This window comes from Orcinus orca, chromosome 20, assembly GCF_937001465.1.
Source record: "Orcinus orca chromosome 20, mOrcOrc1.1, whole genome shotgun sequence".
Lineage (NCBI taxonomy): Eukaryota > Metazoa > Chordata > Mammalia > Artiodactyla > Delphinidae > Orcinus > Orcinus orca.
Genome location: NC_064578.1, coordinates 7,370,545 through 7,388,167, shown reverse-complemented (window position 1 = coordinate 7,388,167; position 17,623 = coordinate 7,370,545). Strand labels below are relative to the sequence as shown.

The 17,623-nt window shown below is 40.1% G+C and overlaps 1 protein-coding gene across 4 annotated transcripts; it reads right to left on the bottom strand.

The window, feature by feature from the left end:
* Positions 1 to 2,681: 2,681 nt before the first annotated feature.
* CMC2 (C-X9-C motif containing 2) lies at positions 2,682 to 17,443 on the bottom strand. 4 transcript variants are annotated; one of them, XM_004280118.4, is made up of 4 exons: positions 17,261 to 17,443; positions 10,756 to 10,871; positions 6,611 to 6,682; positions 2,682 to 3,068 (listed from the first exon to the last, which is right to left on the bottom strand). In XM_004280118.4, exons 2-4 carry the CDS (start codon positions 10,834 to 10,836, stop codon positions 2,982 to 2,984), a joined length of 240 nt encoding a protein of 79 aa, XP_004280166.1. In that variant the 5' UTR covers positions 10,837 to 10,871; positions 17,261 to 17,443; the 3' UTR covers positions 2,682 to 2,981. The 4 variants fall into 4 exon arrangements, with proteins under 4 accessions (XP_004280166.1, XP_049559825.1, XP_033262318.1 ...); XM_049703868.1 differs by lacking the exon at positions 17,261 to 17,443 and adding an exon at positions 16,834 to 17,143; XM_033406427.2 differs by lacking the exon at positions 10,756 to 10,871.
* Between the last annotated feature and the right edge of the window lie 180 nt (positions 17,444 to 17,623).

The following is a 17,623-nucleotide window of genomic DNA, read 5'->3' as shown; positions in this document are numbered from 1 at the left end:
AAGACTGTCTCTCAACTCTCCACTGCCCTTCCCTTCAGAGCCAAGCCTTTTCAAAGGTGCTTGAATCCTCCAGCTCCACCCGGACTTCCACCCACTTCTCCACACCCCACACCACACCATTCTAAGGTCACACATGACAGAGGAACCAAATCAACTGGTACCTCAGCCCTTACTCTGACCCAGTGAAACTCCCTCCTCTGTAACTACCTGGCAATCTGAGGCACCCTTCCCTGTGGTTTGCCTTCTACCTCTATGCCGGCTCCTTCTCTGTACACAGGGCTCCTTCTCCTGTCCTGAAATATACATGTAAGTGCATAAGACCCACCCAACTGTCAACTACAGATTCCTCTCGGGAGTCAAGTAATATAGGGGTATAAAGGGTTTCAAATTTTTACTCTGTAAGACATAAATTGTTTGAATGTTCCATAAAAAATGAACTTATACAATTGTTTTTTAAGTTAAGTGACCTCAAAGTTTCATTCTGGTCTATGAAACACCACTCACAGTCCACTGTCAACATGGGCCCATGGGCATTAGCTGCCACCTGCATGCTGCCCTCTCTCAAATCTGCTCTAGTCCCGGTGACTCTAACAAGCTCCAGGTTTGAACACTCAAAAGTCTAAGAGCCATCTCCATCCGGATCTTCCACACACTGCAAACTCAACACTTCACCACACCTCTGCTGTACGCCCTCCAGCTCAGGGCAGGGACCATCAGCATGAAAACACAAATCAAAAGCCTGCGACTGGCCTTCCCTGGTGGCGCAGTGGTTGAGAGTCTGCCTGCCGATGCAGGGGACACGGGTTCGTACCCCGGTCCGGGAAGATCCCACATGCCGCAGAGCAGCTGGGCCCGTGAGCCATGGCCGCTGAGCCTGTGCGTCCGGAGCCTGTGCTCCGCAATGGGAGAGGCCACAACAGTGAGAGGCCCGCGTACCGCAAAAAAAAAAAAAAAAAAAAAAAAGCCTGCGACCTCCTGGACTCTTCTTAAACCCTCCACCTAGTCAGTCATGCTGACTCTAGGTCCAAATTCCCCTCAAATCTAGTCCCTCTTCTATTTATTTTTTAGAAGATGTTGGGGGTAGGAGTTTATTAATTAATTTATTTATTTTTGCTGTGTTGGGTCTTCGTTTCTGTGCGAGGGCTTTCTCTAGTTGTGGCAAGCGGGGGCCACTCTTCATCGCGGTGTGCGGGCCTCTCACTATGGCGGCCTCTCCCGTTGCGGAGCACAGGCTCCAGATGTGCAGGCTCAGTAGTTGTGGCTCACGGGCCCAGTTGCTCCGCGGCATGTGGGATCCTCCCAGACCAGGGCTCGAACCCGTGTGCCCTGCATTAGCAGGCAGATTCTCAACCACTGCGCCACCAGGGAAGCCCTCCAGTCCCTCTTCTTGATCCCCAAGCCACTTCTTTAACTCAGGCCGTAATTTCTCATTTACGTTGGGGCAAAAACCAAATTGGTCTCCCTGGGTGTAATCTCCCACCTCTTCCAATTTATCCCCCAAACCATAACCAGAAAAATATTATTAAAATACAAATTGAAACACATCATCCTTCCAACTAAGGCCCCTCCACAAATCCCTAGTCACCATTTCTACTTCCCCAACTGGTTATCATAGCACTGAAGATAAAATTGCAACAGAATTCAAAGCTGTTTGGGATCTTCTTCCACCAGTAGTTCTCATATTCCAGTCAGGCTAAACAACCTTAAGTTCCTGAGAAAGTTCCATTTTCACTGTTTGCCAAAGGTCACCTTTGCTAAGGAGCCTTCTTGGAATGGCTCCTTCCTCCTGAAGGCTAGGCATGGATGCCCGATGTTTTCCACGACACCTACCTAATCATGGTACTTACTACACTACTGTAATAGTCAACTTGTCAGTTTACTACAAGCTTCTGAAGACAAAATGTCTCACTTCTGTACCTGTTCTGCCTGACACTTGGGGGAGGGCTGACTGAATAAATATTCATAAATCTCAGTCTTGAAAGGGACCTCAGAATTAATTCTGCTTCTACCTCCATGCCTTTATCGAATGTCTGTTACCCTGGGTAACCCCCTTGCTAAATGAATGTCCAGCCTCTTGAACACCTCTTGTGATGCGGAAATCACTACCAAACACTGATGCCCAACAAGGCCTCCTGCTGCACATGAAGGCAGAGTTCACTACAAAGAGCTCATGGCTCACAGTCTGCTGACATCTCATCCAACAGGAAGTTCAAGGCCCTGCCGTGGCCATGGCTGGAAGCTGGCTTCCAGACTGTCACAGGTCTCAGAAACACCCGGCGAAAGGAACACTGGCAGGATGGTTGCTAGAAATGAGACTGGGAAGAAGGGCCCTGTGCCCAGCAAAGAGGAGGCACGCGTGCCTAAGGTTGATGCCCACGAGACAACTGGCACCCAGGGTGGGCACCTTCAACCAAACGGAGTAGCTAAGTCTGCTCAGACTTAAATCCTAGCCAGACACAATTTTACCAATGCTAAACATTTAACCTTTTGGAAAAGAGCTCTTTAAAAACAATAAAGTTGGAAGACTTTCATAGAGTTAACACAGCTGGGATTTCCCCAAGCTCTGTCTGCCCTAGCTGTGCCTTCAACGTTTAGGCTCCAGAACTGCCACACTGCAAAAAGAGAAGTCTAACGGCACCATTTTGCCCTAATTCCAAGAGAGTCTAAGAAAACAGAGAAAATATGATTAGAATCAATGATTTTATTGAGGGAGATAAGTTACTCAAATGTCAACGGGCTGTAGGCAAAGGGAACAAACACGTTAGAAGTCTCAGGTGCGGTGGAAGAGGAGAGAGAGTACTAACAGCTCTGCCCAACCAAAATTCCAGATCCAGGGCTTCCATACTTCTCCAAGGCTCGATTTCTCATGGGTCACTTTCCATTCAAAGGATTCTGAAGACCAAATGCAACGGGATTCCTTCAACTACCACCCAAGAGTCTTTGGGTCTTCTCTCAGCCAAGGCATCCAATGAAAGTATGATCTATTTTTCAGATTCCTCTGGAGGATTAAAAAGTCTCTTTCGCATTGCATTGCCACGCTCCCTGCTCTTGTTCCTCTTTTCCATGTACTAGAAAATAAAAGGAAGGGGGGGAGAAGAGAGACAATAGATTACATCATCATTTACGTACGTTAAATATTTAGATATATTTGCAAAATAAAAATAACATTTTTACTGACAAAATTTCTACATGGCTCTTATTTCACTGAATCTGAGATTGGAAACAGTGACCTTAGAGGCCATCTAGTAAAATTTCATTCAATACAGTACAGCACCTAACTCCTAATAGGTGCAGAAATATTTGCTGAGTTATTTCCTCCCAAAACGTGAATTCAATAAATATTTAGGATGGATGAGTCCTGTCCCTGTTCTCCAGAAGCTCACAATCTAGCGTGTCATCTAACCTCTACTTGAACACTTCTTAATCAGGAGGCTCCCTACCCTGAGAGGCAGCCTGTTTAACTGTTGGACACTTCTACTTGTTCCAGAGCTTCTCGTGTTGAACCAAGTGTTTCCCTGTAAATTCTCCTACTTCCCTCTATTTCTCCTTGCCTGCTACAATCTTCCAAATATCTGATTACAGGTAACCCACTCACTATCTCTTTCACAGGCTGAACGCTGCTGGTTTCTACAACTGTTCCACAGAACACAGCTTCTGCCTTCTAAAGTCTTATCTGTAAAGTGCCTTTTATACAACACTTTAATATGAATAACCCCTTATAAAAAAATACCACACCAGAATTAAATACTCTAGTGCTCTAAACAAAGTCCGGCAGATATGGACTACAGTGGGCCTTCTAGTTCTTATGACCTAAACACACCATATTTCTATAAATATTGCCAAAAGAGTAACTGGCTGTTAGTAACCATATTATCCTAATGGTTCATATGGAAACTTATAGTCAGCTGAACTTCCTAGGATTTTTTCATCATGAATAGTCATCAAACCCAATTCTCCCCAAATCTTATGTTTCTGTAATCGGTTGGATCTAAATGTAGTTTTCACCTTGGAGGATTTTAGCCTAGTATTCTGATCTGGCCAGCAGGTTATAACTAACAGGAAACCCAGAGCCTGGCACTGAGAAAAAGTACTTGTTTAAGGCAGAGAAACTTGAATGTAAGTGGTTTCATACGTGTATATTTACATGCTTATAATAAATACACCAATAAAGACATATTTTAAAGGTGCAAGAGGGGTTCTTAGGCAGAGTGGAAAAAAAGGAAAAGCAAATTCAAGTTGAAAAAACTGAGTATATGTGAATAATTGGACATCAAAATCTTTCAGCTGTCAGAGATATGGAAAGAAGCCATAGAAGCAAAAGATTAGTGACAGAGCACTAACCAGGGACTCTGGCTGCCCTCCCCTGAGTCCTGAGATTAACACCTTTGAGTTACTTCATCTTCTGGGCCAGTAAGCTCAAATGTAAGGAGTTGGGTTAGATAATCTTTAAGAAGTTTTCTCGGTCTAAAGTTTTGACTGAAGAGTTCTAACATATCTTCTGGAATAGTAGCAGTTTTCAAACTTTTTTTTTCCTCATCAAAGGGCCATTTCAAATAACAGATGAAACACCAGGTCCCTTTAACCAAAACATTCCTTTTATCCGTCATACATTAATTTTCTTCATAAGACTGTCGGTGGGGAGAGGGGAAGGGCGTTTCATTGCTTTAAAAGGTTAAAAAAAAAAATGTTGTAGAACATGGAGGGATACCTGCTCTGAGAAAAATATTTGATATCCCTCTTTAATCATATGAAGCCTCCAACAATCAGGTTCAAAGGAGGGTCTAATGGGTAAGTCTTCAGAAGACAATACTCTGTAGCAGGCCAATAAAATAAGTCATAAAGCAAATTAAAACAGAGTGTATATTAAAATGCATGTTACGGTATCTCCAAAGGGAGTCAACATGGCCCCTGAATAAAAGAAGAAAAAAAAAGGATAACTATAATGTTATTCACAAAACACCACCAAACAACGCAGATAGCATGGAAGGTCAATTAGCCAAAAACCAAACCAAACAAAACAAGTAAGAGAGACAAAAGAGGATGCTGCAAAAGTAGTATTAGCGATTATTTCAATAAAAAGAACAAAAGCAGCAACAAAGCAGCAAAGAGAGCATCAGAAAGAACTGGCCGGACCTTTTTTCTAGTTAAAGCTTCAAAGAATGAAGTACTTAAATGACACATGAAGGAAATGGTAGGAGGAGAGCATTAGAAGCAGTAAATGGGAAACTGGGAAGCATTAAAAGCAGAGAGGAAATAAATGAGCACAGGTTCGGAGAATTGAAGGATGAAAGAACAGACAGAAAAACATCTATAACTCAGGTAATGAAGCAATATAAAAAACTACATAGAGGACTCAGAAAGCAGTCAAGGAGAAAACCTGACATTTATACGAAAACAGACTCAGACAAAATAAGAAAAATATCTACACATTCTTCTACCAAATAGGAAAAAAAAATTTCATCTGAGGATCTAATCACCAAACCAATGGCAAAATCACTGAAATGTAAGGGAAAAAAAAAATCTAAACTTTGGAAAAAAGCTATCTTATACAACTGAAAGCATGTAAGAAACAAACAGCTATACCAAATAAAACACTATGGGTTTTATTTTTCCATAATCTTACTAAAACAGGAACACAGCCCTAGGTTTACTTTCCATATAAACTACCATTTACATATGATGAAAAAACTCTTTTCAAAAACCAGTTTAAAACACTTATACCCATTTGTTCACACAAAGAAAATTATCAGAACTCCAGGAAGTTTTTCAAACAGGAAAGATGCTGTAAAGGGATTCCAGGGAGGGCGGGATGGCGGGGGGAGAGCCCCAAAGTGGAAAACACAAAAAATGATTCATAGATGCTGAATGGCTTCAAATATCATATCTAATACCTTTCAATATGAGGGTCATAGGGGAAAAAACGTTCAAAAGTACAGAAAACGCAAATTGGAGGGCAGATTTTTAGTAGTTATATATTTTTAAAGGTTCTGGACCTAAAATATCTGATGAACAAAACAGAAATGGAATTAAATTTCTTTTCAAAGATTTAAAACGCACTCTGTTCAGTTTGCAGTACCTGCAAAAAGACAATAAACTTTGGCTGTTTGCCCAAGTCCAAGTCATAGCCTAAAACTCTATTCAGGAAACAAGTCTTTCCAAACAAGTCAAACTAGATCCCTACGGGTTGTACATACTATAATTATAAAGAAATTCAAAATTTTAAAGCTGGAAAGAGCCTAAGTCTAGCCTCCTCATGTTATACAAGGAAACTGAGGCCCAGAGAGTTTTAGTTACCTGCTATAGCTAAACACTGACTGACAAGTCTTTCTGCTGAACAGCTTCAATGTCCTAAACCTTAAAAATCCATCCAAAGGAGTTACAGTGACTATTATAAGATAGTTGTTTTCATTTATGTACATGCAATAAAAAATCAGCAATGTCCCCAAACTGTCCCCAGAAGATACTTTCATTTCTCCTCTTGGTTTTAGGGGAAGACATACATATAAAGTCAATTTTTGGTGTTATACAAAAATTTGCAAAAAACTCAATATTGTTCCAAGATGTTCTTTTCTATTGTTCAACCATTTCTATCCTTTAACATTTTCCTTACCTCATTCTTCAAGCATTTTCTCATCTCCCGATCAAGATCATTGCAATGACCAAAAAATTTCAGAATGCTGTGCTAAAAGGAAGAAAAGGTGTAAAATATTTCATCCTATAATATGCTAAGGTCTCTGGCACACAGAATTGAAACACTTATTCCTACAGAAATGGGTTTAATGGGTCACGTTGTCAATAAGCAAACAGTTAATAGTTAAGCAAATAGTTAAGTCACAAGTATAAAATATACAAATAAACAGGCTTATTCTGGCATTCCTACAAAAGAGGAATAAATGCTCTATAGGTAGAAATGAAAAATAAAAAGACTTTTCTTTGATAAAAGAGAAGACGATTAACCTGACAAAACCTCATAATGACCGAGTGAAAAGCATTTTATTACCTAATACCCTTTCTTTAAGGGCATGTTATCCATCCTCTATTATAGAGTGATGTCAAAGGGCAGTGTAGCCATATTGACACGACAAGTAACTTCCTTCACCAGCAAACACTCCTGTCCCATAGAAGAGTTACTTATGGAAAGCTTGGTGCCAAAGCCATTCTCTCATTTGCCTCCATTCAAAATGTCATCAAAATAAATTAGAAACACATAACACTATTATTAGATGGCCTGTAAGGGCCACATAACCAAGCCAGTAATTCACAATATAAGAAAATCAATGTCTGAATTCAAAGTCTGCTTTGTTTGAAAAGCAAAGATAAAAATCTTCTAGTGGTTTCAAGTCCTGTGACTATTATCATGGCAAAAAGTATATATGCTCCAAAGCAGATAAAGACTGACATCAAGAACCTGAATTTTAGTAGGGCCATAATTACTGTGTTAGCACGTCACGATTTTTATGGGCAGGTCGGACAGCATGGTGATCTCCTATAATGACATGCCATAAATGCTGAACTTGTAACAATGAGCACATCTTTTCCTTTTCTTTCTAATTAAGGCTTTCATGGAAACCAGACAACACATAATTAGTAATAGTCATGCTACTTCTTTTTTCCCTGTTTCTTCACCACTTTAAATGTACTTTTCTGGTCCACATTGAATAAATGGTCAGAGTTTTTCTGGCAAGCATTTAAGATCTCCTACTGATTACCTAATTACCTTTTCAGGATAAATATTTCCTGTGTATAAACTACCTCTTTGACAACAAACAGGGACAATGCTTTTTCACACACCTTCTGGCCAAAGAGAAATACCAGAAAGGGTTAAACTTTTAGAATGTAAGGTAATATTTCATAGTTTAGTTTATATTTATTCATATCATCCCATACACATACATCTTATTTTAAAATTCAAGACAAAAACTAATTTATATTTTCACTTTCACCTCAACATTAGCCCAAATGAGAATTATACTCTTGTGACATTATGTGAAAAACAAACCCAAAACGCCCCAGTGGAGTTGGTAAAAGAAATGCCCATGGACTGCACTTCTCTTGTATACACGTGCATAAGCCTCCAGTGCCTGGTGTCTGTTCATAGAGAACAAACTGGTAGAGCAACTGATTGAATAAGTGAATCAATTAGTCAGTGTCTGGAAGACAGTGTCCCAGGCACTAGGGACACAACAGTGAGCAAGGTGGACCTGGGCCCTACTCTCATAGCTCAGAGTCAGAGGAAAGAGACAAATCATGAAGTGATTGCTATAAAGCAGCGGTTCTCAAAGTGTAGTCCCCAGGGCTACCCAAGACCTTTCCAGGGGAAGGTAAAATCTATCTTCCTAATAATTGAAGATCTTATTTGCTTTGCTCACTTTCATTCTCTCACAAGGGTACAGTGGATTTTTCCAGAGGCTACATGAAGTGTAATATCACCACAGATTGAGTGCAGAGACAGATATGAGAATCCAGCTATATTCTATTAAACTAAACATTAAAGAGAACTGCAAAAATGCAAAAGCAATGTCACTCTTCCCACCGTTTTTTTGTTTTGGAAAATAAGGTATTTTTTACGAAAAATAACTATTAACATGTAATGGGTTTATTATTATAATTTTTAAATAAATTAGTATTTTTCAATTTCTCAGTTTTAATTTCTAATTCACTAAATATTGGTAGATATAGTCCACATAAACAAAAGTTCTTTGGGGTCCTCAATAACTTTTAAGAGTGTGCAGGAGTCCTGAGACCAAAAAGAGTAAGAGTAACTGCCATAACGCAGGAAATCTATTCTGTACAGTATTACTGGAGTACAGAGAATCCGGGTCAGGAAAGAAAAGGAAGAGGAAATGACAAATTAAGCAGAATAAAGCCTGGAGGATGATAAAACCTGATCAAGCAAATGAGAAGTTGAGACAGTGAGGAAGGCTCTAAGTTAAGCATAGGAAAAAAGCAAGTACAAAGGCTTAGAAGACAAAAACATGCTCCAGTACAACTGCAGACAAGAACACGCAGGAAGGATGAGGGGCGCGGGGGCGGGGGGGGTGGCGTGTAGTCAAGCCCAAGAGTAAGTAGGGGCCAGTACATGAAGGCCTCGAAACACAAAGAAATTTTAGAGTTTATTCTACAGGCAAAGGGAGCCATTAAGGGGAACAGTGATTAAACTTACACCTGAGAGAGCACTCCAGATAGAGCATGGAAAGTGAACTGGGACAGAAAAGAGGACAAGGCAGTCATGGGACCAGGTGGCCCCAGTAAGATAATGTTGGAATCAACTGGTGTTAAGAACAGACATATAAATCAGTGGAACAGACTAGAGAGCCCAGAAGTAGACCCATTCACATATGGTCAGCTGATTTTTGACAAAGGCACCAAGGTAATTTAGTGGGGAAAGGACAGTCTCTTCAACAAATGGTGCTGGAATAACTGGGTATCCACAGGGAGAGAAATAAACCTTGACTCATACCTCACACCATACACAAAAATTAACTTGAATCACACACCTAAATTTTAAAAGCTAAAACTATAAAACTTCTAGAAGAAAAAATAGGAGAAAATCTTTGTGACCAGGAAATATACAAAGATCCTTAGAACACAAAAAACATAAACAATAAAAGAAAAAACTGGTAAATTAGACCTCATCAAACTTACAAACGGCTCTTTGTAACACATCTTTAAGAAAATAAAAAAGGATGCCACAGACTGGGAGAAAATATTCACAATACATTTATGAGACACAGGACTTCTATGCCAAATGATAAAAAGAATTCTTACAATTCAATAACAAGACAAAACAACCCAATTTTAAAATATGGGCAAAAGACGTTATATGAATGGCCAATAAGTACATGAAAATATGCTTAAAGTCATCAGCCCCCAGGGAAACACAATTTAAAACCAAATAATATACTATGACACATCCATAGAATGGCTAAAGTTAAAAAGGCTTACAATATCAATTCTTATTAGTTATCTATTTTATACATATTAGTGAATATATGTCAATCCCACAGTATCAATTCTTAATCTAGATGTATGGCAGAAATAGTTTACCGAAAAGCATATTGTCATCAACAACATTCTTTGAACCAGTATAAATACCTGACTTCACAGGTCATCGGGATTCCTTACTACCTTACTTTTAGTCTTAAAATTTTACTCATTTAAATAATACTATTATTGGAATCTGATATATCTACAGTTTATGAATAACATGAAGGAAATAATGCATCATGCAAAGTTAAAGAAAAACACAAATGCTCCTTATAACTGTCTCATACATCAAACACATGAAAAAAGCTAAATAGTTGACATTGGGAAAAATATCAGATTAATTTAACGCATTCCAAAAATGGGCTTATTTTCTATTTTGGTTTTAACCATGGAATTTTATTTCCATTCCACTAACAACTAAGTAAACCTGTCAAATTAGGCCAGTCATAATTTAAATCTAGTTAACATATAATTATAAAAAATGTTTCAACTTCCTTTAAACACAGAACTGTACAAGTCAAGGACAAGAAACAGGGATTCTAATTACTATATATCATTTCAGAAGCTCCCTAATAAACTACCATGCTTGATTTCTACTCATCAGAAAGGGAAATGGTTTCTAAAAAGATCACAAGCATCAATCTTTACTAAGCTAAGACCCATAACTAAGACATTATCATTTCCTTCCATTAATGGAGATAACGTTTTACATCGGTGTGTTGTACCTAGGTTTCATTTTTGCTTTATGGTCATTTTCTGAACGCTTACATTTTTGTGACATTCCTTAAGCAAGTTAATCAAGACGTTGCATTCTTCAGTATGCAAGTGTGGAGATAAGTCAGGATGCATCTTTAGGAGAAGGAGATGGAGCACAGCAGAGCAACCTGTGGATACAAGAGTGTCTTGAATATGTGTGACTGTACTTGTTAATGCGACCTAAAAGTATTTTCAGTAAGAACCTGCAGTGACTTTTATCAGAAAAGAAGGCTGACCTTAGGCAAATTATTAAACTTGAGCCTCAGCTTCCTTATCCAATGACTTAACAGATTTGGCAGGTTATCAGGAGTGTTTAGAGAATATGCAGGTTCAGAAAAAAGCGGACTCCTCAAGAGACCCAATCCTGGAAATAGGTGCTCAAGCAGAAACAGCTTGCCTATATTAATAAGTGTGCCTTCAATTACTTTTCCCACATTCCTGAAATTGATTACAACTCATTCTGTTCCGATGAAATTCTACCAATGAAGAGAACTGGCCTATTAATCCTTTTTAAATGTATAAGGGTTAAAGGGCCATTACTCAGTCTCACATCAGTGTGAATTAATGTAGACTGCTTTCTTCCTAACTAACATCTGGCTGAGAAAATCTAACTAAACCATGAAGAGAAACAAGAAGCAGATGTGGAAATTTTTTTCTCAAATTTAGCATATATACTCATAAAATGCAATTATTACAATGAAAACAAGAACCTAAAATCCCTGAAATTAAGTTTAATTGCTTCATTTCACAAAGAAGAAAATTAGCAGCCAAGGTCTAAGATAAAACATCATTTTCAGGTTTTGCTATATTTATGCAGCACTATTCACCTATTCTTTTCTTAAACCTATTCTTTTTAACTCAGAAAAGATTACTACACATCCACCAGAATAGCTATAATCACAAAATCAGACGATACCAAGCACCGGTTAGGATGTAGAGGAAAGGGACCTTACTCATTGCAACTGGGAACGCTAAATAGTACAGACACTTTGGAAAACAATTTGGCAGTTTCTAAAGAAGTTAAACACAAACTTAACATATGACCTGGAAACTGCACTCCTAAGACCACACCCAAGAGAAATGAAAACATATATCCCCACAAAGACTTATATGTGAATGTTCATAGCATTATTCATAATAGTCAATATTGGAAACAATCCAAATGTCTAATAATCAAGTAATGGATAAACAAATCGGTATATCTATACAATGGGATACTACTACCTAGCAATTAAAAAGAATGAACTTATACATGTGCCAACATGGAAGAATCTCAAAAGCACTAAATTAAATGAAATAAGCCATATTCAAAACACTGGAATGTATGAGTCCATTTATATGCAATGTCTAAAAAAGGCAAATTTGTAGAAACAAAAAGCTGATCAATGCCTAGGCCCAAAGGTGAGAGTGGGGATTAATATGCAAATGGCACAAAGAAAACTTTGGGGGACGAAAATGTTCTAAAATAGGATTGTGGTAATGGCTGCACAACTGTAGCTTACTAAAATCACTGAATTCACTTAGAGTGAGCGAATTCTATGGTATGTAAATTATACCTTAATAAAGCTGTTAAAAAAAGTTCCAAGAAATTCAAACTGCCCATCAACATCCCACTCCTGACAAATAAAATCCTTAAAAATGACTAAACAAATAATTGCAGAGAATTATAATATACCTATTTCAGATTTCAAGTGATACAAATATCAGAAGATCACTGTTCCACTGAGTAACTACTAAACACACACACACACACACACACACACACACACACACACCCACACACCCACACACCCACAGCTAAAGATCACAAATCAGGCCGCTGTGCCAAGTAAGTATTTGAGTATTTGAAATGGAAACTGGAAATGCAGCCAAGTTCAAGTTCTGTTTGCCTGTCACTGACGACAAAGTCTTTTCAATGATATAAAAATTTTGCCTCAGAAAAATGAGGTCTCATACAGTCCAGCAATTTAAGTCATCTAATATTATACCAGTATTATATACCTACACTTATGTATATATTAGTTATCCTACTTCTGCCTTGCTTATTTTTTCTGAAGGGAGATGTACACTGGTTTAGTCACCTAGAAAATGCCATTAACATTTTATTCTGTAAATATATTTGACAAAATATTCTTGCATATTTCTATCACCCAGCCCTCAAATGTGTGCTTTTACAATTCAGAAACAAGCTTCTGATGTACTGAAATGACCTCTCTCATTGGTAAGGTAAAACTTAAGAACACACCTGGCTGCTGAGATAAATATACACATGCACCTTGTATATAAGCGTAAATGTATATCATAATAGATATTTTTCCTCCCTCCACAAAAGTTTACTTCAAACACGTACGTTACTGTAGACCCAGTCATGGTGCCAATGAAACGTCTTCCTGTCTACCTACTTATCCTAGGTGATTGTGTCAAACAAGAAAATGGTTTCATATAGTTTCCTTTTCCTATTCTTCTTGGTGAAAGCTGTGACTTAACCTAAAGCTCTAAACACTTACCTATCCCTTATCTAACAAATTCCTTGCTTTATCAATCATTCCCCTCTTGCCTCCACCCTATCTTTTTAGTTAGATATTCTCTTCTTCCCCTTTCCTTCTATCTACTGGCTTTGGCTAACTGTTGGTGTATATGCAGATGCACTGCTGTACTCTTGGGTGTAATATACAAAACATAACTCTAAAACAATGGCATTGTTCTTAGAGCACATTTAAATAAGTGCTGACACCCTCCAGTAGTCATCTTTAAAAGCTTATTCTATTAACACTATTGTAACTCAAAGTAACGTTTTATGAACTGAATAAAAGCTAAATATATATTGCATATGCTTATTTTTAAAATTTCATCAAAGCCATAAGAATATATCCACATTATTAGAGTAGAAAATAATTTCTTGAACACTTAACCACCTGCAGGCACAAGTCTTATAATCCTCCCAATAACCGGAGGAAGTAGGTACATTTTTAAGTTCAGTTGAAGCATAAGAAAGAGCTTTTTTGTAGGTCAAAATACGCATTACTCATATTTTCATAGCAAAACTAAGCCCCGGGTCACACAGTAAGTGACAGAGTTACTACCCAACATAATCTCCCACCGTGACAGATTTTTCCCGCGTTCAAAATAGGAAAGACATACCTTCCCAGCAGTTTGTGAATGAAATAAATTCAGATAGAAAAAAAACTATTTCCCAAAGAACCTCTGGTTAGCTACAACTTCAACAGGGACTAATTCTAGGCCTAGGTTCAAAGAAGTCAATGTAATATTATCCTATATTATTAGAAATAGAGGATCTGTCTACATCAAGAAAAAGAAAAGTATTGTGTTTGTCCTGATCAGCCATGTCCAGAATACTGACAATTTGAGTACCCCCGGGGGGAATGCTCAGGATGGAGATGGCTCTGACACTAGGTTTAAACAGGAAGCCATTCATGAAATTGGGAATATTTACTAACTTAGGGAAACCCACAACAGAGGAAACAGATAAAAAGAACAGACTGGTTAAGTATGACAAGTAATGGATCTCAAGGGAGAAGATGTGGGTCTGAAGGCAAAGGCTGTGGACACAGCTATTCACAAGTTATATCACTTGGCTAACTTAATCTGAGACCTAAGTCTCTTCTTCCATAAAATGGAATTAGCTCTTGACCTATATCATGAGGTTTAAAATAACATATGTGAGAGTATCTGAAATAGTGAAGAGTGAGTGCGACAAAGGTAAAGTATTATTAGTATATCTGAAATGCCCTGTCACCTGATGGGAAAGGCTGAACTGAACTGACTCTGAGATGTGTCCGAGGACAGGACTGGAAACCAAAGTGTGGCAGTTACAGAGGCAGTTGTCATCTTCCTGGAGCTGTCCAACAATGAAACAGGCTGCTGTGTGAACTTCTCATTTATCTGTCCTAATGTGCCCAAGAGACTGGCTAAGTTAATTAAGGATGTTACAGAGTATATTCTTACGTTGCATCCTTACCTTTCTTCTCAAATCTAAGTTCACAATTAAATTTAAGTCACTGCCAAAAATAAAATTTGCCCTCAAGGGATAAACGCTAGTTACTACTGATAACACAGAAAACAATCTCAAAAGGCAGCACCAAGGTAATTATGAACATCAGCCGCACTATTGAAGCAAAGGTGAAGGGAGTGTTCATTGGTGACAAGACTTTGTGTACAGGTATTTGCAGTGAGAAAGACAGGGATAAATTCCATTCAAACTGTTAGTACTTAGTTAAACACAAAACTTCAGTCCCAGTTTTACACTGGCATTTTGAAACCATCAGAACGGTTTACTTGTCACAGCTACAACTCTTCCTTCCCCATGCCAATCCCATCCACTTCCTCAGGTATGCACACATTGATACCACAACAGTCCACTTAAACTCTTAAAAATGTTCATCTGTGACAATTTGATATTTTGATAACTGGCTAATAGGCCCCTGCAAAGCAACTGTAACTTTTACTTGGAGGTAAGCTGGGAGGGTTTAAGCAGTAGGGTGCCCTCACAAAAGATATAAAAACTATAGTCTTATTTTATTCACTGCTTCACCTTATTCTACCAAGACCCTGAGGTAAAATTTTTCTAACGAGTATTCTATGATAGGCAGAAGACTTCAACCACCAGGTGGCACAATTTTAGAAAATAAAAAAGCCGAGAGTAAGAAATACATTAACTAGTGAAGAAAAGGGAGGAAGCATTCTAATAACACATTTCAGCAGAACTATGATCACAAGGGGGAAACCCTATATTTTAATGCCACTTAGGCTTTCTTTAGAAAGATTTTGCTATTGTGTGGCCCCACCAGAAAGAAATTTACACTACAGTTATAATTTCTAATGTCATTTTAAAACAAGCCCAGGGCTTCCCTGGTGGCGCAGTGGTTGAGAGTCCGCCTGCCGATGCAGGGGACGCGGGTTCGTGCCCCGGTCCGGGAAGATCCCACATGCCGCGGAGCGGCTGGGCCCGTGAGCCATGGCCGCTGAGCCTGCGCGCCCGGAGCCTGTGCTCCGCAACGGGAGAGGCCACAGCAGGGAGAGAGGCCCGCGTACCGCAAAAACAAAACAAAAAAAAAAAAAAAAAAAAAAAACAAGCCCAGAAAAGCTCTTGTTCAGAGTCTGAAGAATCTGTTCTCCAGGAAAAATGATAAAGTAAGAGTTAATGCTTTCTAAAAGATATTTTTTTAAGTCTAATTTCAGAAAGCACTGGAATTAGTTAATTGAGTGTTTCTCTACTTCAAACTGCCCCATATCCAGTAGAGGTAGCAAACATAGCAGGGGACTCCCTACCCTACCCACTTTTACTTATCACAGCTGCAAAGTCACCAAATCTAAACAGATGCTTTTGAGTGACAAGTGCTCCCAGAGTACAGACCATGCCCCACTGCTGAGAGCAACCCACATAATTTCTTAAGGAATGGGCCCAGGTGCAGCTTTCCCTGAACTAATATTTACCAGCACTTACTTGGTGCTGAGCACTCTGTCAGATCACTTGAATTTCAGAGGAAAACAAATTAGTCCATGAACTTCAACGAACACACAGGCTAGTGAGGGAAGGGACATTCCCCTAAATGCACATAGTAAATGCCCAATAAATGTTTACTGAACGTTGAATATAGGATTACCATGGATTTGAGAATTGATTCAGACATCGACAGTTATTTTTTTAAAAAAGGTGGGAAATGAGGGTCACTTTAAATCAACCAAGTGCAGAAGCCTGTGTGGATAGAAAAGGAGACACAAGGGGTGTCACAACAGAATTCCTTTGCCAGCGCAAACTTCTTTTATGCATTTAAGTCTTCAAATGAAGGCTTCCAGAACTCGGATTTACTGAAGACTCTTCATAAACCACTTACTGTGAAACGACAACCTCAGTAATCTTGAAACCCAATAAACGAGAATTTGAATGTCACTTTCCTTGAAAAGCGTACTGAGGGTGATCTCACTGGATTCTCGCATCGCAAGACGGATTAGTGGGAACTTTCTCTGAAGCTGAGATGCGCCCTAACAGGCTCCCACCTACCACAAGCAAATCCTAAACGCCTGGATACCCAGTAACAGTAATCATCACACAACGTACTGAGCGCTCACCGCGTCAGACACGGTGTTCAGGGCTTCCCTTCTCACAACCGAGGCGCTGGGTTATACCCATTTCACAGGCGAGGAGGCTGACGCTCGGGGTGAGGAGGAGCTCGCCCAAGGTCACAGGCTCGAGAGCGGCGGCGAGGCCGATTCCCGCAGGCAGTGAAGGTCTACGCCGAAGCCGGCTCTCAACTACCAGCGCGCGTCCCAGAGAATGCCCGAGGGCGGGGAGCTCAGGACGACTCCAACGCCCCGGCAACACCCAGCGCAGTGGTCCCAACCCCCCAGGCGGGCGCGAAGTCCCGGCAGGATGGCACACAGCGGGGCGCGCGAGTTTGGGACCTGAGGGGGGACAGGTGAGTGTCCCGCGGCCTCCCCTCACACCTCGGCCACGAAGAGAGCGCTCCTCGGAACGCCCCGGACCCCCGAGACTCACCCGACTGGCGGCCACACCCGGAGAGCGGAAGCGGTATTCACCGGCGAAGACTATGCACCCAAAAGCCGGCGGCCAGGGCGCCGGAACCCGAACAGCTCCGGGTGGCGAAGGTTCCGCGCCCTCCACGCCTGACCCCGCGCGGCCAGCCCCCACCGCTCGCCGCCCGATGCGCATGCGCCATCCGGCCTGGACAGGCCCATTTTCTGGCGCTGTAGGGGGAGAGAGAGCGAGTCCGTGAAGGTGCGGCAGAGCCTGAACTTTAAGTCGAACCGACGAGCCAGATTTCGTGGCTGGGATTAAAGCATTCAAACAATATTCTCTGCTAAGAAGAGTGAGGCGGGGATTCGGAGAGTTTCACTTCCG

Bases quoted from the DNA above. Each gene is read 5' to 3' on its own strand.
- CMC2 (XM_033406427.2), bottom strand. From the start codon at position 17,434: ATGCGCATCGGGCGGCGAGCGGTGGGGGCTGGCCGCGCGGGGTCAGGC. The intron at 6,683-17,260 runs GTGAGTCTCGGG...TCTTCCTTTTAG, and splicing joins CGGGTGTGGCCGCCAGTCGG to CACAGCATTCTGAAATTTTT. The intron at 3,069-6,610 runs GTAAGGAAAATG...TTTATTTTCTAG, and splicing joins GAAAATGCTTGAAGAATGAG to TACATGGAAAAGAGGAACAA.